We start from the raw sequence: 26,658 nt of genomic DNA, 5'->3' as shown, positions 1-26,658 counted from the left end.
GAGATTTTAAAAAGCCAGATCTATTCCCTCTTTTTCCCAAGAATAACAAGGAAATGGAGACAATAGAGTTTAATTTAGAAATGAATTGTCTTTGTTAATAATTGTTGAAATTGAGTGACGGGTATGTGTGGTTCATTATATGATTCTTTCTCTATTTTCCTGTCTAAGAATTTCCATAATAAAACGTTTTTAAAAAGTGAAGATCTCTTTCCAACATCCTTACCATTATACACTGAAGGAAACAAGAACACAGAGATGTTAAGAAAGAACCTGTGATGTTTAATTTCATGGGTCAACTTGACTGAGCCACAGTGCTCAGATATTTCATCAAACACTTCTCTGGATATTTCTGTGGAAGTGATTTTTGTGGATGAGATGAGCATTTAAATTGGCAGACTTTGTGTAAAGCAGAATGCCCTCAATAATGTGGGTGGGCTTCATCCAATCAGTGGAAGACTTTAACAGAACAAAGACTGATCTCCCAAGAGCAAGAAGGAATTTGGCCCACAGATAAGCTTTAGATTTCAACTGCAACATCGGCTTCTCCCTGGGTTTCTAGTCTATCAGCCCATCCTGTAGATTTTTGAACTTGCCAGCCTCTATAATTGTATAAACTAATTCCTTAAAATAATCTCTCCCTCTCTATCAATCTCTCTCTCCATCTCTATATCTCTATTATTGGAGAGATGGAAAGAGCTCTATATCTCTATTATTAAATATGTCTATATTTATATAAAATATTTAGATATAGACATGGTATAGATTTAGATACATAGCAATAGAGATAAATTTAGATATAGGGTAAGATAACTAAAACGTCCATAGTGGCTATTAGGAGTGATATTAACAAGGGTTCTCCACAGAAAAAGAAGCAATATAATGTAGAATGAGTGCATGTGTGTATGAGTGTGTGTGCACATGCATGCACGTGTTTCTCTCTCTATCCAACAATGAGCAAGATGTGTTCAACCCTATGTAGAGTAAATCTCAACACCCTGTCAATTATTATTTTAATCCCCAATAGTATTTGTAATAATTTATATTTTGTCTTTTCACTTCCAGTTTTGCTTTTGTCTTTGTCCAAAAATTTAATTAACTAATTTCCAAGGGTTACTCCTCGGAAAAGAAAGATACAGTCCAATATAGCCCTTATTGGACTAATATTTCCTTTTCACCATTTTATTTCTAGCACTTAGCACACTGTAGTATAACATAGATTCCTAACAAAAAGTACTGAATGGATGAACAAATATTCTCAAACCAGTAACCTCTCCACTGGGTTCTTAAGAATCTCACCCACCAAACAAGGTACAATTAGTCATACTTTGATAGGTCCACTGAGAGGTATTCTCAATTATTTGTATCTTAACCAAGTCAATAAAATGAGTACCTAGACAACACAAAAAGACATTCCATGGCTTGTCTTAGTGTTTAAACTTTTACAGCACCTCAATTCTCAATTTTTTTGTCTCATGTATTATGTTGAATCTTATGAAACTTCCAATCTACAAAAGGAGTAATTTCATAGAATTCAACATAATATAACACATAGTTAGAGAAATCCATATTCTATGCAAATTAAGGCCTTAAAATCAGAAGAGAAATTACATTTTAATTTAGATTGTTGAAAAGTGAATCTTGCAGGGCACCTGGGTGGCTCAGTCGGTTAAGTATCTACCTTCAGCTCAGGTCATGAGCTCAGGGTTGCGGGACTGAACCACACCAGGCTCTCTTCTCAGAGGAGAGCCTGCTTCTCCCTCTCCCTCTGCCTGCCTCTCTGCCTACTTGTGATCTCTCTCTGTGTGTGTCAAATAAATAAATAAATAAATAATCTTTAAAAAAAAAAAAGAAGAAAAGAAAAGTGAATCTTCCACTCTAGGTACTAACTTGTATTCAAAATGTATTCCTCACTGGAGAAGGATGACATAAGAAGTTCAGAGGGGCTATTCCATTTATCCTACTATTTCAAAGAAAAATGGTGGGGAAAATAAGGGGGGTGGTTTCAAAGATTATCTATTCCATAACTCAAAATAAATTGTTGTGCAATCCAGAAGTCTGTAAATTATATAAAAAGCATTTCAGTGACATGTATAGTTTTCACTTATTCTATTAGAAAGAAATGGGGGTGGGTCGCCTGAGTAGCTCACTCAGCTAATCCTCCAACTCTTGATCTCAGCTCAGGTCTTGATTTCAGAGTTGTGAGTTCAAGCTCCCCATTGAGCTCCATGCTGGGCATGGAGGGAAGGAAGGAAAAAAGGAAGGAAAGGAAGGAGAGAAAGGAGGCTGAAAGGAAAGAAGAGGGGAAGGGAAGAAGGGAAGAAGGAAGGAAAAAAATGCTGAACTTTTTTTTCAATACCAAAATATTTGATTCATTTACAATTCCTCTGAGTCATCTAAGCCCAAAACCAATGCAAAGATCTACAGATGAAGAGACCTAGACTCTGGGTATAGGTAAAATAAAATACAGTGTTAAGGATGACATCCAAACCTCCTAGTACAGTATGGATTGTACTGTGTTTTACAGTATCCTTAAAAAAATAACCCACTCTTTTCTGCCTATAATTAATTCATCAATCATACTAAATAAAGTAAAAAGAAGTTGATGCTGGTTACTTACAACTGTAAGATGAGCACATGATTAAATGTCTCACTCCAAGGAGCAAAAAATAAAAAAGAGAGACCATTCTTACCTGCTGGTGAGTACCCTTTATATTTTTATTTTTGTATCTGTTTTAGATCATGATTCATACCATTTTGTAAAGTTTGTCAATGCTTTTTCTTATTTGGGCATAAAAGGAAAATATAAGTTATCAAAATCATTCAGAAGACACTGGAACTTTTATCAATGGAACAGCCAAACTCTTCTGTTTGGGTGAAATTCACTAAAAACTTGTAAAACTCTCCAAATCTTGAAATGAATTGGAATTGGTTGTAATTTGGCAACTCTGAGTAATTTTTAAAAAGTAATTATTTTTCTAAACACCTAATTTTTAAAATCCCTGTATAGAAGTAAACTGCTGGTTGTGTCACGATACATGTGGCGCTTTGGAAAGGGAAATGTCTTAAAGAGAAAAGCTCGCTTAATGACCAAGGCAGAACTGAATTGAACTAGTAGGGAAAGAAATGCATGGGGAACCACCAGATGGCTACGTGATGGGCAGAAGCAAGGGCAGGTTTGGCCAGTGTTGACACTCTGCTCACACGCTATCCTTCCTGACCTGAAAGGGGAAATTAGCAGTGAACCTACCCCCACATCCATCAATGGTACTCCACCCTGGCCACAAATTTAAGTCACCTGATACTCTTTGTAAAGCAAATGATTTGTGCTGCCACTGCCACTGCCATTGTCACTCTCCATTCTGATTTAGTTAGTTTGCCATGGGATTGGGGCACTGTTTTTGTTTTTTAACTTTCCCAGGATTGAGACCCAGTATAGTTCAACGGGGCTTACAGTTGGAAAGCATGCTCACTGATGACCACAATCCATACCGTAAATATTTGACAAGGTTTTTTGCATCTCTTTGTAAGAATCGTTCTAACCCCTGGAAGGGGCATGTGGAATACCACTGAGGAAAATGGGGAAAAGAGAATCTTATATCTAATTCTTCATCAACTCACCTAATTTGGAATGATTAAAAAGGACTTCTGGGTTATGCCTTCACCTCCTCCCCCTCCTGTACTGGCTGAATGGTGGCCCCCCCAAAAAGGATAAGCTGACATCCTAATCCCTGAAACCCATGAATGCTGGAAGGGTCTTTGCAGATGTAGTTCAGGATCTTGAGATGAGATCTTCCTGGATTATCAGGATACGACCAAAACTCAGTGATAGATGACACAGAGAGCATAGGCACACACAGGAGAAGGCATTGTGGGGATACAGGCAGAGCTTGGAGCTAGGAGAGCGTGGCCCTGCTCACACTGATTTTAGACTTCTGATCTCCAGAATTGTGTCAAAAATAAATTTATGTTGTTATAAGACACCAAGTTTGTGACATTTTATATGGCAGTCACAAAAATCAAAACCTCCTTTTCCTTATTTTTTCTCATCCCAGAAGTTCAAAAGCATTAAGTAATAGACTGAGTTGGAAAAATTAGGTGGCAGGGAAAAAAAAAAGTGTGATTAAGATCTGAACCTCTGGCTTTGGGTGCTCTTCGACACAACTCCCAGCTCTTCCACTTAATAGCTTAGGATCTATTCATTGAAATGTTATTGGCAAAGTTGTGTTTGAACAAATTCTGACCTAAATACAGAAATGAAATAAAAAATATTTAACAACAGCAGCCATCATAGCCCAAGCAGAAGGAAATGGCACAGAATAGAGACCCCTACTGGACCAGAAGCCAACATATTTAGTTGTAAGTAAAGAGGTGAGGGTGATCTTGGGGAGGCACCAGTCAATTGGGCCTTCTTTTCAACTTGGGGGGAGAAATCACTGCATTTTAACCACCTTGCTTCTGAGCCCCAGCTGACACAGCATTACTGCTGAGCACTAGCTGACTACCAGCTTTCCCTAAATGTGCAAGAGCTTGTGTTCATGTTGTCTCATGGCACTCTTGTCTTTCTCTGTGGCCCCCCTTCCCATGCTCAGTGCTGAGAAACTAAACCTCAGGTTGCCCACTCAAGGTAATTCAGTCAATTTCATTTTGGATAAATACCAGTCTTTGGGATTTTTACTTCCACAATCCTTTTCTGATATATCAGTGAGCACAGGTGTAAGCTTGTTCACCACCATGTGCCACTTCCCACTCGGGGTCCCCTGACCTTCTTAGGAATTGGCCTCTACCCCTACAGCTCTCCTTGTGAAGTGTTCATATCTGCGGTACTTCCTGGTGATAATTTCAGGCTACATGAGCTACACAATTTTCAAGACCCAATGCAAAGTGAAAACATAGGGACCTTGGCTCCAAAATCATTAAGAATTTTAAGACAGCAACAGCAGAGCATTAAACCAAGCACGGTGTCTCTTCTAGGCATGGATACATACCAAAGAAGCAGACCCTAATTCCAGGAGGCTCCAGGTAGTTCATTCCTAACCTCTGTACAGTCCTGCCTCACCCCAAGTTGCAACAACTCCCTGGCAGGCTCATGGACTCTCATTCCTTTGCTGTCTTCTCCCACCCACAGGGCCTTGCACAAACTCCTAAATCCCCTGTGACATCAACTGCTCATCTGAAGAACTACAGGGGAGGCTTTTCAATTTCTTTCTCCTTCCATTCCCACCAGTGTGTTCTACCCATTGCAACTGCCCTTGGCCCACATGGGACATAAGTGAGACCATCTCCTACCACAGTTCTAAATGGGAAGCACAGGGCACTCTACTTTCTGCCTCCTCCTCAGGCCATGTTGGCATCTGATCTCACCATAACTGCTCCAACCCCATCCACATCCACCACCCTTCTCAGGGTCCAGACAAGGTCTCAAATGCTCTGTATCTCTTTGCCTGACATCTTTTCAAGCCATGGGCTGCCCCTTCTAGCAAAGGAAGGGCTTTCTTCTTCCCCTCCTTGTCTGGGAATAAATCCCCACATAGCATATCCTCTACCCCTTCTACACTGTACCTCTTAAAATGAAGCTTTGCTCCAATTTCTAAATGTTGTCTTTGATATATAAAGAAAGGTTTTGAGGGAGAAATTAAGAAAAAAAAAAACAGAAAAAATTCCTCTCATTCTTTCTTGCAAAGCTAGGTTTCTTTAAAAACTATTATCTCACGGGGTGCCTGGGTGGCTCAGTGGGTTAAAGCCTCTGCCTTCGGCTCAGGTCGTGATCCCAGGGTCCTGGGATCAAGCACCGCATCGGGCTCTCTGCTTGGCAGGGAGCCTGCTTCCCTTCCTCTCTCTGTCTGCCTGCCTCTCTGCCTACTTGTGATCTCTGTCAAATAAATAAATGTTTAAAAAAAAAAAAACTATTATCTCACAATGGCAGTTTTATTTTTAATCAGGTTTTTCTCTCAACGCTGAACAATGCCTCCTTTGTTACAAGTAGTACCCGCCTTTCTCCAAACAACACTCATACCTTGCATAAAGAAATCAGTAATGCATGTAACATACTTAGCAGGTGCATGGCAATATTAAATGCTATAAAAGTGATAGCTGTCAGTTGTCACTGCTTAATTATTATTACTGTCTGTGTTATTAGGAAGAAAGATCTGCAGTTTCTTTCTCCCCTTACCAAGTCCAAATAGAATAACATGTGTAAGTTCTTTGAACTTTGAAAACTTTATAGCCTAAAAGAAAGCAAAGTATTTTTGTCAGGTGAGTTATTTTGCATGATGGCTTCAGAAAATAGATTGTCACTCCTGCCTCTGTGATATTACTACGCAGATGAATTATTTTATTCTTCAGAACCTCACACATATTAGATTATAATGATTAGCTTGCAGATAGTCAGCCATTTTTTGACCTATAAAAATGGCATTTCATATTCTTCAATCTAAGAGTGGGATGTTCTAGTTGACTTTCAGTAATTTTTGTTAGCTCTCTTCCATTCATAGGCTGAGGTCTAAAGAAGAAATTGCTATGGTAACCCTAAGAATCCAAGAGGACTACACGGGAGAAATTGGGAGAAACCTAGCCCAGACTCAACACTGAAAATGAGGACTTAAGGCCCATAGAGGTGAAGTGAGTTTCCCAAAATATCGCAGCTAATTAGTGGCAAAACTAAGCTCTGGCTGTCTTCATCCTGCCTCTTTCCACCATATCAGGCTGCCTTCCCTACTTCTTTACATTTGCCAAATTCTGTTGAGAACATCCCAATTTCAATGAGATATCAGTACTCTGAGGATGGTAATTAAGGCAAATATCAAGACTTAGATAAAATCTGGAGTAGATGCACATTTTTCAAAAAGACTTTTGATCAGTGATAATTAGACTTTTTACTGATAATTAAACTTTTAAAGGGAGAAATGTCATATTGAAGGTGTATGGTTCTTAGACATTATAATTTGAAGAGTCTCTTGATTAAACTATTTTTAAAGCTCCCTTTCTATGACCCTCTAAGTTTGAGACAAGGATTTTTCAGAATTTCTTCAGCTGACAGCTTCTGGTTCATGTTTTATTGTTATTGTTTCAACATTATCTTCAAACCTCAACTTATTTGCAAGTATAATTCATAATTGTCTCTAAAATACTCAGATAACATGTCAAACAAGACAAAAAAAATCTTAAATAGCTCTAACCTTAGCTCTCTGTACCCATTATAGTTTGCAAAGGAGAAAACATCACCAACTTTAATCTCCTAATTTAAGTAATGAATACAATGTGTTCATGAGTGATGGCATTCCTAGAAGCCATTACTGTGGCTGGTACTTTGTTAATGCTGCACAGCTACAGTTTTATTAGGACTTTCACTCTAAGCACCATGCTGGTAACTTTACAAAGGTAATTCATTAATCTAGATCAACCCTTTAGAGGATGTAGTGATTATCTCAAAATACAGATGAGGAAATTAAAGTTTAGAATGGTTCCATAATTTGCCAAGATCACACAACCAGCTACTTAAGAGGGGGAAGTAGAATTGCTATGAATCTTACCTACATACCAACCCATGAGCAAGCAGAAGCCTATCCATCCTACACACGTATGTCCCAGCGGGACAGTAGGGGCTAAACCATTTGTAAGTCCCAGATTTCACGTGACAAACTCTATTTAAAATATTCCATTCTGTTTTCAGAAGAGGAGTCAGATGCCCAAAACAGTATTCAAAAGATAAGTCTACAACAGCAGCAATACCAAAGAGATCTCCAGACCTGCAATTTACACCACCTATATTACCTCCTGTGTTTATTTAAAAATAGGTACACACATTCTTTGATATTCCTCTCTTCAAAAATGGAACATAATTTCCTTCCCTTGAGTGTAGGCTATAAGTACAAAGCAGTAAATGACTAGCATATGGTGGAAGTGACAATGTAGGCCTTCCCAGACTCCATTATAAAAGAAACTGTGAGCTCTTCTTGCTCTCCTTTCTTGGATTTCTTAGCCAGGAAAGCCAGCAGCCATGTCACAATTATAGTCGAGCAGCCCCAAGGAGGGTTCCGTGCTGGATAGGAACTGAGGGCTCCTGCCATCCTGGAAGTGAGTCTATCAGCCTTGGTCAAGCCTTAAAATGACTGCAGCTGACATTGCAACCTCATGAGAGATCCTGGTCTATAACTGTCCCTTAAGCCATTCTCAAATTTGTGAATTTCAGAAACTATAAAATAATAAATATTTTTTTTTAGGTGCTTGTATTTGGGGATATGTATTATGAAGCAATAAATAATTACTACACATTTATCTCTAAATATGCCTTTTCTTACAGCAATAAAGTGGAACCATGACTACAAAAGCTACCATATCAATAGGCCAAATATATTCCTGAGTTCAGGCTCACCCCAAACATACCCAGGAGGCAGGATGAGTAAAGGTGTATTCCTCAAGGACTTGGCCCTGCTCAAAAAAATAAGATTGTTCCAGGGCACCAGGGTGACTTGGTTGGGCATTCCACTCTTGGTTTTGGTTCAGGTCATGATCTCAAGATTGGGAGACTGAGCCCCACATCAGTCTTTGTGTTCAGTGCGGCGGTTGCTTGAACCTCCTCCTTCAGTGCAGAGGTTGCTTTCCTTTTTCACTTTCCCTGTGCCCCTGTCTCTACTCATAATCTCTAAATAAAAAGATAGCTAGATAGATGATAATATCTTAAAAAAAATAAATAAGATTGGGCACCTGGGTGGCTCAGTGGGTTAAAGCCTCTGCCTAGGGCTCAGGTCATGATCCCAGGGTCCTGGGATCAAGCCCCGCATCAGGCTCTCTGCTCAGCAGGGAGCCTGCTTCCCTTCCTCTCTCTGCCTACTTGTGATCTCTGTCCTTCAAATAAATAAATAAAACCTTTATAAATAAATAAATAAATAAATAAGAAAGACTGTTCCTCCATCAGTGACATCGTTTCCCATATGGGGCATGGGAGAGAAAGTGAGAATTAAACTCTTTAAAAAAAGAGAGAGAGAGAGAGCAGAGTTGTTACCTGTAAGATAAGAGCACTATCTTTAAATGCCCAACTTCTGTGTGATGATAACCTTCACTCCATGGTAACCTCCTGTACCACGAAGTTCTACATTTCAGCAATTGAAAATAAAAGTATGTCCTTTAAGAACAAGAAGTCAATTATTTCTTTAAGTATGTTATTTTCCTCCAACAAATTAAAGGTGGTTAGTAAATGATGTAGTAGATTCAGTGAGCTAAATGAACAAAAACCTCTCTTTGGAAAAGTGGCTATTGCCGTGTGAGGTGGGATGTGGTCATCAGCAAGGAAAATCTCAAACACAGCCAACTGAAGCGAAATGTTAACAATGCTCCAACATAATGAGACTAAAACATATCAAGGTTCTTGTCAGTGAAAAACGATTTTTTTTTCTTTTTTTTTTTTTGTCAAGCATTAGTCAGAGAGAAACTCAACCCAGACATTTAAAAAGCTAAGATGACAGGAAGTGGTGGTCAGCCTCTTCCCATCTGCTCTTCAAACTCGAAGGAGGGCATTACTTTCATAAGGCTAATGTATTCTTCGGTAATGTCCATTCATCATGTCTACCACAGCTCACGTGTGATTTCTTAATGGGGTCTATCCTGGAAACAGGGACACTCCTCCCCTGACCCAAACCACAGCACATTGCCAAGCTCAGGAGAATGTAAAGCGTCATGCTTACCCAGCCCCTCATGGATCCCAGTCTTGTCTTTAGAGTGCTTCCTTTTCCCTCGCTGCTCCAGGCATGGAAGGCCTATTTTTTCTAAATATATCTTCTTGTTGATGAAGAGGAAGAGGACAACCAAAAGAACAATAAAGACCCCAACTGCCGATAAAAAGCCAATAGCTTCAGGAGGAACTGGCAAGAGAACACAAAAGAAAAAAGATCATCACAATGAAAATAAACCAACTTTTAGTTCTAACAAATGATCAAATTTGTGTTTATTAATTAGAATGGCAAATACTCTATGAGTTTTAACACTTGCTGGCATTCCCAGGACTGCATACAGGAGAAAGGAAAAAAGAAATACTGTTGCCTGGTACAACCAGCGAGGCTGGTTCTTCAGATGATAGACCTCTATACTTAGGCACTTGTGCTTTTTCCTATCCCCAGCCTAATATTTAGCTTCAAACACAAACTATAAGAAAGATATCTGTCAAGTGGGTTGAGCTAGAAATGGCTGATCAGTGTTATAAAAGCAAGTCCCTTAGCAGCTCCTGGGTGGCATCTGCCTTTGGCTCAGGTCATGATCTCAGGGTCCTAGAATCCAGCCCCAAGTCAGTCTTCCAGCTCAGCGAGCTCAGTAGGGAGTCTGCTTCTCCATCTCCCTCCACCTCTCCCCCTTTCTGCTCTCTGTCTCTTCTTCTCACTTAAAAAAAAAAAAAAGAGTTGAGGGAAATTGGAGGGGGAGATGAACCATGAGAGACTATGAACTTTGAGAAACAATCTGAGGGTTTTGAAGGGACGCGGGGTGGGAAGTTGGGTGAGCCTGGTGGTGGGTATTATGGAGGGCACGTATTGCATGGAGCACTGGGTGTGGTGCATAAACAATGAATTTTGGTACACTGAAAAGAAATTTTAAAAATTTTAAAAAAGCAAAAAAAAGCAAGTCCCTTAAAAACACAGCTGCCTAAAACTTAAAAAATAGTCACTCGAGACAAACTTTCAGACATCTTCATTTATTAATATTTGCATTTGGAGAAAAATTCATTTCCTGGATATAGTTTTGCAAATCCAACTATGCAATGTGTTGCCAATGGTGACAAGAAAATTCTAATCCATGTAAGAAAGCAGAAGTATATTTTGACTGGTTAATATTTTGGAACTCTAAAAAAATGAAATCCCATCTTCCTCCTCATCATCAAAATCTCCTGAGCTTCTGAGCTTTATTTGACCTTGGTTCACTGCTACACAGCGTACCTTAAAGATTCCCAGCCATTGAGTTCATCTATGAGGTGCATGTACCAGGAAGACAAGAACTAATTCAAGATTGAAGGAAGACTTCTGTAAGGAAATGACATTTGAGCCGAGACAACACTCAGTAAAGAAACCCAGAAAGCAACCTGATTAAGGAATTATAGAGCAGGTGTCAATAAGAGTTATTCAAGGGAGTTGGGTATATGGAAAGCTTATGAAAATGAACCTCCTACATGCAGCTTTAATTCTTGGGCAGGTTTAATAGACTGATAATATGAAGGGATAATATTTACCTCATCCTACCATCCAGATACAGGGACAAAGGATGGTTCAAATGGGTTCCAATGCCATGGAAAGATAAAGAAAATAAATGGTCCTGCCTCACAGAACCAATCCAGTGGCAAGCCAATAAAAGAACAAACAAACAAACAAACAAACAAAAAATAGCAGACAAGATAGTAGCTTGGTAGTCTGCAAAATGATAGTAGTGTCTGCTATCACAGCCAACATATACCATGAAAAAAAAGTATGTACATATTGATTATTCCCTCTGTCTTCAGAGGAGCATAGGTAGTAGTGCTTACTGGCATTGGTTCGGCAGTTATACTGACTGAGAGGAAATCACACTCTACCACTTATGATCTGCATGGCCTTGAGCAAATTATTTAACCTCTCTGTGCTTCAGTTTCCGAAGCAACGAAAGGAAATAATAAATACAGCTATACCAAAGATTAAATGTGGTAACGCATGGAAAATAATTGGTGTGGCACCAATTATTTGTGACCTACAGTGAGTTCCCAAACCGGAATAACCTTCTTCCCCAATATCAGCATCATTATCTTTGCAGAACTGTTAAAATATCTAGGAGCTGTCATTTAAAAAAAGAGATGCACCTCTATGTTTATTGCAGCATTATTTATAATAACCAAGATATGGAAGCTACCCAAGTGCCTATCAATTGATAAGTGAATAAAGGGGATATGGGATATATACCCAATGGAATATTACTAAAGAATGAGATCTTGGCATTTGCAACAACATGGATGGGCCTACAGGATATTACGCTAAGTAAAGTAAGTCAGAATAAGAAAGACAAATACCATATGATTTCACTTATATGTGGAATCTAAAAAACAAAACAAACAAAAAAGTAGAAATAGACCCATAAGAGGAATTTGAGAAACAAGACAGAAGATGATAGGGGAAGGGAGGGAAAAATGAAACAAGATGAAACCGGAGAGGGAGACCATCCATAAGAGACACTTAATCTCAGGAAACAAACTGAGGGTTGCTGGAAGGGAAGGGGTGGGAGGGATGGGGTGGCTGGAGGATTGACACTGGTGAAGGTATGTGCTATGATGAGTGCTGTGAATTGTGAAGGACTGATGAATCACAGACCTGTACCCCTGAAACAAATAATACATTATATGTTAATAAAAAGAAAAAGAGACCCAAAAATACAAAGAACAAACTGATTGTTGCCAGATTGGAGGGGTGGACAAAATGGGTGGAAGGGAGTAGGAGGTACAGGCTTCTAGTTATGGAATATGTAAGTCACGGGGATGAAAGGTATAACCTAAGGAATATAGTCAGTGGTGTTATAATAGCATCTTATGGTGACAGATGGGAGCTACTTGTGGTGAGCACGACATAATGTATAAACTTGTCAAATCACTATGTTGTACACCTGAAACTAACATAACATTTACATTAACTAAACTTTAATTAAAAAAAAAAAAGATGTAGCAGGGGACCTGAGTGATTCAGTCAGTTAAGCATCTGACTTCAGCTCTGGTCATGACCTCAGGGTCCTGGGATTGAGCCCCAAGTTGGACTCCAGGCTCAACAGGGAGTCTCCTGTCCCTCTGCCTCTGCTCATTATCATTCTCCCTCTCTTTCTCTTTCCCTCTCAAGTAAATAAAATATTTTTAAAAATATCTAGCAGCATTCAAATATGACATGCATGCACTGCTTTGCTCACAGTCTGTGCTCTGGACCCTATCTCCATCCCTCTGATCAAAACAATTATCTCTCTCTGTTTTTGCCCCACATACATGTATTTTCAGCTATCTCCCCTTGTAAATACAACATTTTTTCACCTGCCTTAAAAACACATCAAATACCTCCCAACCTTTCATAGCCTCTCTTCACTACCACATGTTCCTCAACCGTAGCCCTCTCTCTTTTCCCCTTTGTAACCATCTTCTGAGTATTTCTTATACTCATCTCTACTTTCTTACCTCTGAAGCCACTAGCATCCTTTACCCAGATTCCCATTGATCTCCATGTGCCCCAGAATTACCCCCTTAAATCCTTTCCCTACACAGTAGCCAGGGAAATCCTTCCAAAATACAAGTCTGATTTGCTCAACTTCTCTCCTAAAACCTTCTGTAATGAAGTGTGCCCCCCCCAAAATATACATCCACCCAAATTTCAGAAATGTGCCCTAATTTGAAATAAAGGTCTTTGCATATGTAATTAGGATAGGATCTTGAGATGAGATCATCCTGGATAAGGGAGGTCCTTAAATTTAATGATGAATGCCCTTACAAGAGCCCAAATAGGAAAAGACAGAGAAGAAAGCCAGTGAACATAGGAGCAGGGACTGGAGTTACAAAACCTCTAGCTGAGGAACACTGAGGGTTGCCAGCAGCCACCAGGAGCTAGGAGAGAGTCATAGAACAGATTCTCCCTCAGAGATTCAGAAGAATCAACCTTGCTAACATCATGATTTTGGACTTGTGGCATCAAAAACTAGAAGATAGTGAATTTCTGTTGTTTTAAGCCATAAATTTTCTGAGAATTTGTCTTGGTAATGCTAGGAAATGAACATACCCTCCAGTAGCTTTCCATTACCCATGGGACAAAATTCAAATTCATTAACTAATTTTATAAAGCCATTCATGACCTAGCTAGAGATTTCAGCCTTTATTGCTTCATCACTCCCCAACATCAAGCTTTTTTTTTTATCAGCATTAAACTTTTATTGCCAGTATATTCACCTACTTCTGGTCCCCCAAACATAGCACATCTCCAGACCTTTGGATAAGCTATTTCAACTATATGAGGCAAGAGAGGTAAATGCTTACCTCTCTTCTGGCTATTTCTGATACTGTACTTCTTCTGAAAACCTTACTTGTTCCTCCTGACCAGGCTAGATGATTCTACTATGTGTTCCCTGCCACTGCACCCCTGACAGCTTTTCCCACAGTTTTCAAATAAGACATAATTTCATAAGAACTGTACTTAAATTACTCATTGTACTCTCAGTGGCTAACATAGGGTAGGGACTCCACAAATAGTTGCTACCTGAATGTATGTTGAACTCTTCTTTATTCAGCCATTGATAAATGGACCAGTCAATGAAAAAAAAAAGAAAGAAAGAAAGAAAAGAAAACTTCTGGAAAGGAAAGATAAACCCCAAGTGGGTCAGTAACACTAAACAACATAGGATTGGATTTACATAACATTAAGCCTTAGGAAAAAGAGAGTTCATCTATCATTCATACGCAGAAACATTTGCACATAATGTCATTTGTTAATGAAACGAATTTGTTATTTTTGAACAAAGTATATTTTTCCATTAGAAAACAACTTGAGGGCATGGCTGGGTGGCTCAGTTGGTTAAGCATCTGCCTTTGGTTCAGGTCATGATCCCAGGATCCTGGTATCAAGCCCTGCATCAGGTTCCCTGCTCACTGGGGAGCCTACTTCTCCCTTTGCCCCCTCCTCCCCCTGTTGTGTGCATTCGGGTGCTCTCTCTCTCTCTCTGACAAATTAATAAATAAAATAAAATAAAGCAACATGAGGCTTATTACATAAAATCTGCAAAATATAGAAAAAATTAAGACAACCATTATTAAGATTTTGTGTACTTCCTTCCAGTCATTTTGATTACTGGGAAAATACTAAATTGTCTGTATTGATTTTACCTTTTTGGCTCATAAAACATTTTTATTAGATTAAAAGTTCTACTATTTGTAGAGATGTTAAAGAAAAAATCATTCAAGTAATAGAATATTTTGATAACAATGGGAAATATACAAAAAAAAAAGATCATATGGAATCTTACCACCCATCAGTGCTAACCTTTTGTTTTTTTTCTTACAAATTTTTTCTTAACTATCATCACTGAAATACTATTTTACATGCTGATATTAATGCATTTAATATAAAACCCCTCAGATTCCAGAATGGAAATAACACGAAGAAATTATTCAATATAATCTCCAAAGACGAAAAAAAAATTGAGGGAATAAACCCTTGTGTTTCTCAAAGTAACTTTGTTTTTTGGAGATGAAATTATTTGTTAACAATAAATTTGGCGGCAGTGAGTTAACTGTGGATGGGTATAAAATTCTAAAGAAGGTGTCAGCATTTTTTTCTCATAAAAGCTGTGTAGATATTGCTCCATTACTTCTTAATCTGTAATGTTTATAAATAATTGTATGCTGCAGCTGACTTTTTTCTACTTTTTCTTTGGGCAACAGAATGTTTTGGTCAAAATGTTGCTAGAATCTTTTAACACAAAAAGTTTACCAGAGGGTATCTTTTTGTGAGTATCTTTTGTTGATTTTTTTTCCCCTGGAACCCAGATTTGCCACCAAAATATCTATGGCTTTTGTAAAGCTTGGGAGAGTTTTCTTCAGTTATGTCTTTGGCAATTTCCTCTATTCCAACTGTTCTTATTTCTATATTAAACTGGGTAAGTATTTCTTTGGCTACTGACTTAAATTTTTTCCTCTGTTTTTTTCTTCTGCATTCTGATAGATCTTCTTAAATACAGACTACACATTGTCACTCAAGTAAATAGGTAAAAATATGCTCTTAACCACTACACCGTATTAATTACTGTAAACTCTGAATATCTGAGTCAGTGGCACATGGGGGGACAGGAGGGAGGAATATATTGCCTCTTTGCCTCCTTTCAAGTTGGATGGTAGAAAACTCTAGGAATTAGTACCCATCTGGCTAAAGCAGAAAGAAAGCTTAGTTTTGCAAGTTTGGTTATTTCAACAGAGTTCATGTTCCTCCTAGAATCTATCAATTCGAATTCTATCTTTTTCTATGTATTTATCAGTACTTAATGGGAAGTCTGAACAGGTATATAAGGGGCTGCTGGAGAAATGCTATGTTAAACTGTAGGTTAGCTTATGTGTTTTCTAGATGAGTAGAGTATGATAGCAAGGGCTAAGAAGCTGGCAGTGACCCCAGACTTGTAACAATTGTTTTCCCAGGGTTATATACAAACTGTCCTTTTTGTTAGAAAAAGTGGTTTAAAATTCCAACACTAATCTAGCAATTCCACTTCTAGGTATACAACCAAGAGAATTGGGAATATATGTTCACACAAAAATGTGCTCATGAATGTTCATAACACAGTATTATTCATAATACTGAAAAAGTAGATGTGGCCCAAATGTCCATCAACTGATAAATAAAATGTGATATAGCCATACAGTTATATATCCTGCAATGAAAAATAAAGCACCAGTACATGCTGCAACATGGATGAACCTTGAAAACATGCTAACTGAAACAAGTCAGACACAAAAGGCCACATATTGTATGATTCCATTAAATGAAATGTCCAAAATAGGCAAATCCATAGAGACAGTAAGTATATGAGTTGTTCCCAGAAGGTGGGGGGGGTTTCTGAAAAGGGGTATGGGTTTTCTTTTTGAGGTAATGAAGTTATTCTGGAATTAGATAGTGATGATGGTTGTGCAACTTTGTGAATATACTAAAAACTACTGAATTTTACACTTTAAAAGGGTGTGAGTTTTATAGAATATGGATTTTATCTCAGAAAGTTTAAATTGCAAATACATCGTTTTAATAAAGACTGGAAGAAAATATGAAAAGAATTATAATAATTATCTTCAATTTGTTTGGGAAGTGACTTTCTTCATGTTTAAACATTCTGTAATTTTATGATTCAATATGTAGAATTAAAAATAAAAGTTTAAATATTATAGGTTATGAGAACTGGAGTCTGCACAGCTCTACCCCCAATGTGTAACACTGAACTCAGCAAGCCAACAGCTCTATCAGTATAAGCCAAGGAGGGCTTGATGCTGCATTTGGGTCTAAACAAAATTAGAGACCTTGGCAGGGAAGCTTAAATTCGTTTTGAATCCCATATATACAAATGCTATAGTGAAGAGCAAGCATTACATGTATCATCTGCTACAGATGACAAGGGCACATATGTCATGAAACTTAAGTGCCATCTGCAAAGTAACTCATCTAATTATTCCAGTAATTGCTAAATTGGAAATTAGAAGGCTATGAAGTTTGGTCACATAGTTTCTATTGAAAACTTCCTTAAAGTTAAATATATCTCTTATGTTCCACTGGATAGCCCCATCTGTTGATTTTCAAGCAATGGCTCAAGAAGACAGAGCATACAGTGACATAAATAGAGAAGTCTCTGCATGTCACATAGTCACTAGATGTTTGTAAATTTCATTCCATGGTTGTTGAAAAGGTTAAAAAAAAGGCTAACCAGTTACAGTCATTTGACTCTCAAAAGCTAGAAATAAGATGAGAGGAAGCTGAAATTTTACTTAACAAAATGGTAAGGGGGGATCAGAATTAACTGAGCAATGACAGAAGAAATAATTTAAAAATAAATTATAATTTCTCAGGAATAAACTCTCTTGACATCACTTGGAGGAACATTAGGAACTTCATTAAAAACACAAGGAAAGCCTGAGGTAAATACAACTCTACCATCTTTGAGTATCCATCAACCTGAAAGTCCTGTTTTCAGAGATATAATCTCAATATCATTCATCCCTGTAAAAAGTAGCATGACTTTGAACTTGTTTGTATGATGTTCTCAAGCATGGTTATGCAGCAAAAGTCCCTGACTTGAGCCCAAGTTTGTTCACCTTAGAATTCTGGGATCAATCTAATGCACAGCACAGCAATTACAGATAAAACAGTACTATTAATAAACTTCAAAGCTGCTAAGAATCTTGATCTTAATTGTTCCCACCACGAAAAAAAAATGATAATTATGTGACTTAATAGATGGGTTAGCCAATGGTATGGTGGTAATCATATTACAATATATAAATATCTCAAATCAAGGAGTTGCATACCTTAAACTTACACAATGTTACATGTCAATTGTGTCTCAAAAAAAGTAAATTTTAAAAAAGGATTCAGGAATGCCTGGGCATGACTACATCCTCTTCCAGGGATCCATCCACGTGAGGGCTTGAGAAGCCTCCTAGGGAGGACTGTGAACAAGGTCAGAGCAGAGGTAAACTGAGTACAGCACAGGTATGTGCCAGTCAGGTGGACCCAAGTCAGGGGTTAGATATCAATAGGTTTTGGCTTTGGCAAAACAAGGAGATATCTTCAAAGGCGATTTGGGGACACTAAGAGTTGAGTTCTGGGGCACCTGGGTGGCTCAGTCAGTTAAGGGTCCAACTCCTGATCTCAGCTCATGTCTCCGTCTCAGGGTTGTGAGTTCAAACTCCAAGTTGGGCTCCACTAAAGAGTTGTTGAGGCCTTTGACCTATAGTTTATGTTCAGACTTTCTTTGCAACTACCAAAAAGAACAAAAGGTAAGAAATGAGAAACTTCTCAGAGTTGAACACCAATGTGCCAACTCCATAGACAGCTACTTCAGTGCATAAATTTTAATATTAAAATATCCATACAATTAAAGTCATTTATATCATTAGCTGTGTTTTTATAATCAACTAAGAAATTAAATAAGTCACTTTTTAAAATAAGCATAGAACAACTTGAACTGAGGGCTTTAGTTTTCCTTTTTTCCTTTGGTAATGCTTCTAGAACTAAAAATAATAATAATAATCAAAGAACAAAGTTTTTGATACTTAGCATATTGTTTTTCCAGTGTCTAAATTTGAGGCTAGTTATTATAACCTCAACAACCTTCATGGACAGTCCATCATTTTTCTAAAAATTTCTAGGACTAGGAAATGCAAAATATTTTATATAAAATATATTTTTTAAAGAAAAATGGGTATTTCCACTTAAATTTCCTTCCCAGTAATAGCTAACCAGGATATGTTAAACCACATATTCAAACAAATTCTTTGGAAGGAAAAAATAGATCTTTCAAAAAATGGCTTAATGAAACCTAAGTGAGATTTTAACATGTTCCAAAATAAAACATAGCAACATATGGAGTCACTAGCAACCAATCATTTCTCAAAACAGTTGAGAACACAGCATTTGGAGGTATACACGGGGTGCTATCTTTAATATAATAATATATGTGTGTTGAAATGTGTCCATCTTCTTCTGAGAATTAAGTAACCTAACCTGTCTTCTTTACATGTTTAAAATGTTAATTCTCCCTTTGCATTAACACACACGCGCGCGCACGCATGCACGCACGCACACACTTCTAGAAGCCAAGAATGATCAGCAGTCTTGCTCTCCTTTCCCTTAATGCTCATATGGTTGACTCAGAAGAAGCATTTAATGATGAAAGTGGTTGAACTGTACCAACAGGTCCATGGAAGGAGATTTTGAGACTTTTCTCACCTGAGTTTCCCTGAGCACTTGAGCTATACTCCACTGTCTCCAACCTCTCCATTTCCCCACATCTTCCCAGAAGAGAAAGAGGATAGAAAAGAAGCAAAAGGAACTAGATAATGCTGATGATTTATAAGGCTGCAGTCAACATTTTTGGATTGTTGGGTTTTTAATGGCATACCTACAGGGTTGAATTTATCTGAGTAGTTTATGGGCATTATACAATTTATATGCCGTTTGTCAAAAAAAATCAATCAGCATGGATATCATATCATTATAACTTTAACATTGCTGAATTTAATATAACTGTATGATAAAATTAGAAACATATGCCCAATTAAAACATGTCATGTTGAAACATCAGAGAATATACCTGTATATCATTGTGGTGGAATGGTTGTTGAATCAATGTGGCAATTTAGCTTTTAAGCACAAAGAGAATATTTTTATAAATGAGAGAAATTGAGAGACAAGTCTACTTCAGGCAGACAAAATATCAAAGAAAGATATCCAACTTTCTTCAACTCTCCAAAACAAACGCATTTGGAAAGCATTTGGGCTGAAATATAATTTTGATTTGTTTATAACTTCTTTATTTTTCAACTCACAGAAGACTGCCCACACAGTGAGACTGAGGTTTTAACAAAATTATTTTTTACCAATTCAATATCCTAAAAAAAAAAAAAAAACTTTTGCTTCCAGTTTAGTACACTTAAATATTTTTTAAAGATTATTATGAAGACTTCAAATTTTAACTTTTGACCCCAAAAAGTAGTATGTAGAGCTTTATGCTCAAAGACTAAGCAGCATATGGGTCATCCAGAACTAAGAAGACTTAAGTAAGGGTCTTTTAAATGCCCAGTTTCTCAGACAATATATTTTTGGGTATTCAGAAAGTTATCTATCCACAGAGACACAAGTTCACCCTGTCAGTAAGAATTTTCTGGGTATACTGAAAATCCACTGACATTTCAGCTAAGAGCATCAAGTGTAGTTCTAACAGTAAAATCAATTATCCAGCATTAGCCTGGCCTAAAGTTCAGACCACATGCAGCCATTTAGGTAACAACACTGAACAAAATTATCATCATATTCACATAAAATAGCTGTCTTTTACCTATTCTAATTCCATAGTAGAAAGTCAGAACTGGGTGCCTGGGTGGCTCAGTGGGTTAAGCCGCTGCCTTCGGCTCAGGTCATGATCTCAGGGTCCTGGGATCGAGCCCCGCATCGGGCTCTCTGCTCAGCAGGGAGCCTGCTTCCTCCTCTCTCTCTCTGCCTGCCTCTCTGCCTGCTTGTGATCTCTCTCTGTCAAATAAATAAATAAAATCTTTAAGAAAAAAAAAAAAAAAGAAAGTCAGAACTTTCTCTGGAATTAATTTCTGAATAAAACCCCCTTCCAAAACAGATGGGATTCTAATCCATTGTCATATTTCTCTACTAGAAGCATTTACTGGTTGTTTCTTCATTACAAAAAAAAAAAAAAGGGAAAATAAAAACACCAGCATAAATTGTCTGTTTTACTGTCTGTGCTAATTTCATTTCATTATATCCTTGGAGTAAGCTATTGTTTTCCCACTGGTTCCCATGGCATTCTTCATTATCAGCTGCTAATTGTCTAGCATTCACATAGGACTGTGAACTAAGTAGGCTGCTGCGTGGGCTGAAGTTCTAGGGGAAACTGAACAGCAAAAGGATTCTGCATTGTTATTATTGTGACACATTAGAAAGTTTCCACCCACTTACATGCCCACATCATTCTGCTGCATAGCGTCCCTACCCAGAAGGGCTATGCACTGAAACACGGGAGGCCATCTGCACTAGGCATTCCACTTGATAATTACTGCACATCAAGGGAAGATTACATGGGGTCAAACCGTTGTAGGCCTGAAAGCCAGGGGTCTGGTTCCACATGGTAGGCATGAGTATTGATCTTAAAGCACAACTATGACAGGTCTATCTAAAAGGGGTCCTTTATTCCCAACCTTGAGCAGAAGTACCTAACTCAGGCCAATTACTCCCTCCAACTTCTCCCCATTTACCCTTCCAACATTGAGGCCAATTTAGAGATTTAAACATTTTGTGAAAGATGCAAAAATATCAGAGACTTTATCAGCCAATTTTGAGATGCACTGCTCCTTGACATTATTCCCAATGGAAGCTTAGATATCTGGAGCTAATTACATTTGACCTTATAAATTCAGAATGTGCCAAACAAAAGCTACTAGAAGAGCCAAAACAACATGCAACATTTTACACATTTAGGTCAAGAGGGAGTTGTGAAAGTCTCTTAATTAGCACAGCAAACAAGGACTAGAGAAGTAGGCCTTTGAGGCACAGAATATTAGTGCTTTTATTCTGGCACTTTGCAGGCGCCATATTGCAAAGTCTTGTGCAACAAAGCTCTGATTTCATGGCATGCTATGTACTGATCATTTTTACCAGAAAATTTTGCCTCTTGAGACACCTGTGTCTCCTCCAGGCACACTTGCTTAGGGTAAGCTACCTTACCAGATCAGAGTCACAGGGAGCTCAATTTCTTTCATGGGTTAACCAGGATCATTCAGATGCTATAAAACATGAAAGAGATAGGATGATGGGTTCAAGCTGAACCTCAGTTATTGGTGCATCTTTGTGAGGCCACCACCATCCAAATACTATTCCGGGGCTTAAGAATATGATATTTAAAGTTTACCGTAAGATGCTTAGACTTTGGGGGATTAGGTCATTATAATTAAATCAGCTAGAGGCTAGGGGCGCCTCGGGGGCCCAGTTAGTTAAGCATCTGCCTTCAGCTCAGGTCGTGATCCCAAGGTCCTGGGATCGAGCCCTTCATCAGGCTCCCTGATCGGCTGGGAACCTGCTTCTCCCTCTCCCTCTGTCTGCCACTCCCCCTGCTTATGATCTCTCTTTCTGTCAATAAATTTAAAAAAAAAAATCTTTAAAAATCAATCAATCAGTCAGCCAGAAGCTATAAGGCACAAAGGCAGAGTAAATATAAAAAAGCTTTTGGGGGGCACCTGGGCCCTCAGGATCCTGGGATTGAGCCCCACATTGGGCTCTCTGCTCAGCAGGGAGTCTGCTTCCCCCTCTCTCTCTGCCTGCCTCTCTGCCTACTTGTGTTCTCTCTCTCTGTCAATAAATAAATAAAATCTTTAAAAAAAAAAAAAAAAGCTTTTGGCCCTGAGTTAAGAGGTTTAGGTCCAACACTGTACTACCTAACTCTATTACTCAGGATGATGTGAGGTCCTGAGAGCTGGGCTGGGTGACATCTATGTGCTTTTTCCACCAATAAGATATGTGATAAATCAGGACCCCAACTTTTTTTATTATAATGGTTATTCCTAGGCCAGGAACTAAAACCAATTTGTATCTACAGAACTACAGTCAATCTTATATCTGGGGGTTGCTCCACTTAAGATGAAATTATAGGTCAGAGGGTTGCCTGGTGAGCAAAGAAAAAAGAGCATAAAAAGTGGGATCTTCCTGAGGGCTATTTCCACCCCTGAATGCAGAAATGACTTAGGTCCCTTCTCCCAAAGACACTCTTGCTCAGATCCCAGAATGGTCCTTTAAACTCGGAATACCCAAACCTCTGGGCAGAGCTAGAGCCTACATCACACATCCTTATTCTTCAACTTTTCTTTCTACATGCCTAAGTCATCGCCAGCATTTTCTGATTTAGGCTTCTCTTCTTATCACTTCACCCACTCTCTTGGAGCTCCACTTCTCTGCTCACCTCTCAAGAGTTTTTTATTCCTCAAGAATCTGTGTTTAGGTTCCATTCCTTCAGATGGTGTGTGTATTCTCATGGCTTCAGCTGTCACCGAGGGCTACAAAGTATGTGTCTATAAGCCCAAACTCTAATCTGACACACAGATCTCTTCCAGGATGTCCTGCAGGCATTCCCCAAATTACCAAGCCTAGGACTTAACGCATTATCCTTTCAAAAAGCCTTCTTAAACCTCAGAAGTCCTCACCATTCCATTCTTAGTGCTTGAGTCAGACTCTTACCAGGCTGAACCTCTGCAAAGATTCCAAATTGATGTCTGCCTGCCTTCTTTCTTTTTTTCCTTCTTTCTTTCCTTCCTCCTTCCTGGTGTTTTTTATGAAAGCCTAATTCAAGTTTCAACTCTCTAATTTCTTAAAAATACAATTTGGAGCTCTGCTGAAGAGGCCGTAGCTGGGCTAATTTACTTTATATTTGTTAAGATTTTATTTATTTATTTGAGAGAGAGAGACAAAGATAGTGACAGAGAGCACAAACCAGGAGGAGAGGGAGAAGCAGGCTCCCCGCTGAGCAGGGAGTCGGATGTGGGGCTCGATGCGGGGCTCAATCCCAGGACCCTGAGTTTGTGACCCAAGCCCAAGGCAGCTGCTTAACCAACTGAACCACCCAGGTATCCCTGGGCTAAGCTACTTTAATAATAAACTTACAGGATAGTGAGGTTCAGATTGAGATCATTTCATGAACATGGTTGAGCACTGATTATTACACACACACGCACACCTAGGCTGGATACTGCCAGGTTCCCCACAGCACCAACCCATTCTACAACTCCTAACAGAGTTAGCCATATGAACCACAGACCTACATACATACATCATGCCTAAAAGATTCTACCACCTCAAAATTAAGACTCAAACTATTACCATAACATTTGAGACCCCTTCCAAGTCAGCTCCAAACCACCTTTCTAGCCTGGTTACTAAACACACCTCCCAGGTATACTATACTTGGCTTTACTAGATAGATACTCACTGTTCTCTAAACCTGTCATGTATTTTCAAACCTCTGTGTGTTTTCTCAGAATAATCCCTCTCCCTGGAATGACCTTTTCCAACAGGCAAAATCCTGCCCATCATGTAAGGACCCACCAGGAAGACAACTGCTCTGCAAAGCCCATCCCTGTCCCACCAGGAAGACCAAATGACTGTGTCCTTTGCGGTGCCTGTATCTTTAAACCTAATTCAGGGTGTTGCACCATTGTTTGTTTATTCTAGCTGTGATTCCCCACTAGACTGTAAATCTACTGAAGCCAGAAACGGTGTCTTCTTTTTTCATCTTTATATTCTTGATGCTTCACTCAAAATAGACCCATAATGCATGCTAGTTTAATTAAATTAACAAGTGTAACCTCCAAGATTATGTTTTATATTAAATTACTGATGGGCTTATTGCATATAAACAATCACTGAATTAGAGTATGGAATGAGATAAGTCTCTGGAAGATTCCTTACAAAAACAAATCCTGTGTATGGTATGTCCTATGGGCTCCGAAAAGCATATTGTTCTGCCACTCTTTTATTATGGTTTAGGCACATCAGTGTTTTGGGGCCTGCAGTTAGTACACCAACTAGCAAATGTGCAGGCTGGGAAAGCAACTATCTTAAAACTGTTGATTTAGAAGGAACCCTGGAGGACACCAATGCATTCGAAACTTCATTTTACAAAAATAAAGGGAAAGCCTGAAAAAGACCAAAAGACCTATCCCAAACACCCAAAACTATGGTAGCAGAGCTGAGAAAAGAGCCCAGTTTTTCCCATGCATTCCAACAGTTCTGACCTCACCTCTCTCTGCTGCTTCCCCCTGAAATCTTCTCATAGGATCACAGCATCTTTGCAGTAGTGCCCTTCTCCCCACCGAGAACCTCCAACATCTCACTCAGTGAAGGAGTCCAGTATGTAATAACTTTAAGTGACAGCCAGCAGCATCTGTTTGAACACTTCCGGTGGTTGGGAGACTCATACTCTGCCAAGCAACCCATTTCTTCTCTGTCCATGTCTTCTGGGTAGACATTTTTCTTTGCAGAGAAAGCCAGCATCAACCCTGTCAATAGCTGAAAACAGCACTTATGCCTCCCCAACTTTTCCTCAAACCTAAAGAACTCTAAGTTTCTTCAACCACTCCTCAAAACATAGGGTTGTAGCTCCACCATTTTATTTGTTGTCCTCTTCCCCCACAGAATATGACCTAGCCCTAAACAGCTTTTGGTTTTAGAAGGAGAACAGAAATAAAGCCTTTGAAAAAAAAAAGTCCTTTGAAGATAAACCATGAGGACTCTGGACTCTGGGGACCAAACTGAGGGGTATGGAAGGGAAGGGGGTGAGGGAAGGGGATAACCAGGTGATGGGTATTAAGGAGGGCACATGTGGTAAAGTACACTGGGTGTTATATGTAACTAATGAATTGTTGAACACTACTTCAAAAACTAATGATGTACTATATGCTGGCTGATTGAACATAATAACCAAAATTAATTAATTAATTAATCAAAAATTAAAGAAAAAAGAAAAAATGTCCTTTGATGCCTGTATCTCTATTTTTTTTCAGGGCAGAAGTGGTACTTTCTTCAGCTCTACACAATGTCTGAACAGTAATATGCAGGACCCATTCACAGAAAACATGACCTGAGAATATACTGTTTTCAAACCAGTTTATATTTGATAGAGTCAAAAGGAGGATAAACTATAAGCATTATGCAAGTATCCAGGAAAATAAAAAATTCTGGGTCCACATTATCCTAGAACAGAAGCAAATCAAACTAAAATGTCTCAGCATGCATGAAAACATCTCCAGATACTCCCTCCTATTTTTCTCCCTTCAACTTCCATCCCGAGTTTAAGAAAGCAGCCACTGAAATATCAATTCAAAACCAAAAATATTCTGTATGTAACTTTGATAAGATTGTAACTACCCAAACTCCTGCAGAGATTCTGTTCTAGAATCCTACTGTGAGTAGAAAAACAGAAGAAGAAATTTATTTCTTGGCTTATGTAACATCTCTCCCAGCTAAACTTTCATTATTTAAACCTAGTGGAGTCCCATTTTGATAACACCACTGATATCTCCACTGAAGAGAGTAAAGATTGAATAGAGCCTGTTCTCCCGCATGGAAAACCAACCTGCTCACTGAGCAACCCGTTCATGACTACACTGGATTTCAAACTCCAAGAAGTTTAATAAAGATTTTCAAGGAAGGCTTCACACATGGAAAACTTATTGCACATTAAAACAAGACTTGAAGAAGGGGATATAAAGAGCAATTGTTGTAAAATGGGAAAAAATTTAAAGGAGGCTGAGTGACATAGCAAGAAACATTCCAGCAACTTGACTTTAAAACAACCCATTTTCTACATCTATGAGCAATGCCTTATCTTATTAACAGTTCTAAAATAAAAAATAAGACTAATATCTGAAACGTGTAATTTACATAA

General features: G+C 38.5%; 1 protein-coding gene across 3 annotated transcripts in view; it reads right to left on the bottom strand.

The window, feature by feature from the left end:
* SYT16 (synaptotagmin 16) overlaps window positions 1-26,658 on the bottom strand; it is a 259,900-nt gene that overhangs the window by 123,417 nt on the left and 109,825 nt on the right. For all 3 annotated transcript variants that reach the window (XM_047739296.1, XM_047739294.1, XM_047739298.1), the window contains exon 2: window positions 9,681-9,857. In XM_047739296.1, the coding sequence (XP_047595252.1) occupies window positions 9,681-9,857 (177 nt within the window). The remainder of the gene's footprint in view (window positions 1-9,680; window positions 9,858-26,658) is intronic.

This window comes from Lutra lutra, chromosome 7, assembly GCF_902655055.1.
Source record: "Lutra lutra chromosome 7, mLutLut1.2, whole genome shotgun sequence".
In the NCBI taxonomy this organism is placed as follows: domain Eukaryota; kingdom Metazoa; phylum Chordata; class Mammalia; order Carnivora; family Mustelidae; genus Lutra; species Lutra lutra.
The sequence above is the reverse complement of the archived record's forward strand: the minus strand, read 5'-3'. Positions and strand labels throughout refer to the sequence as shown.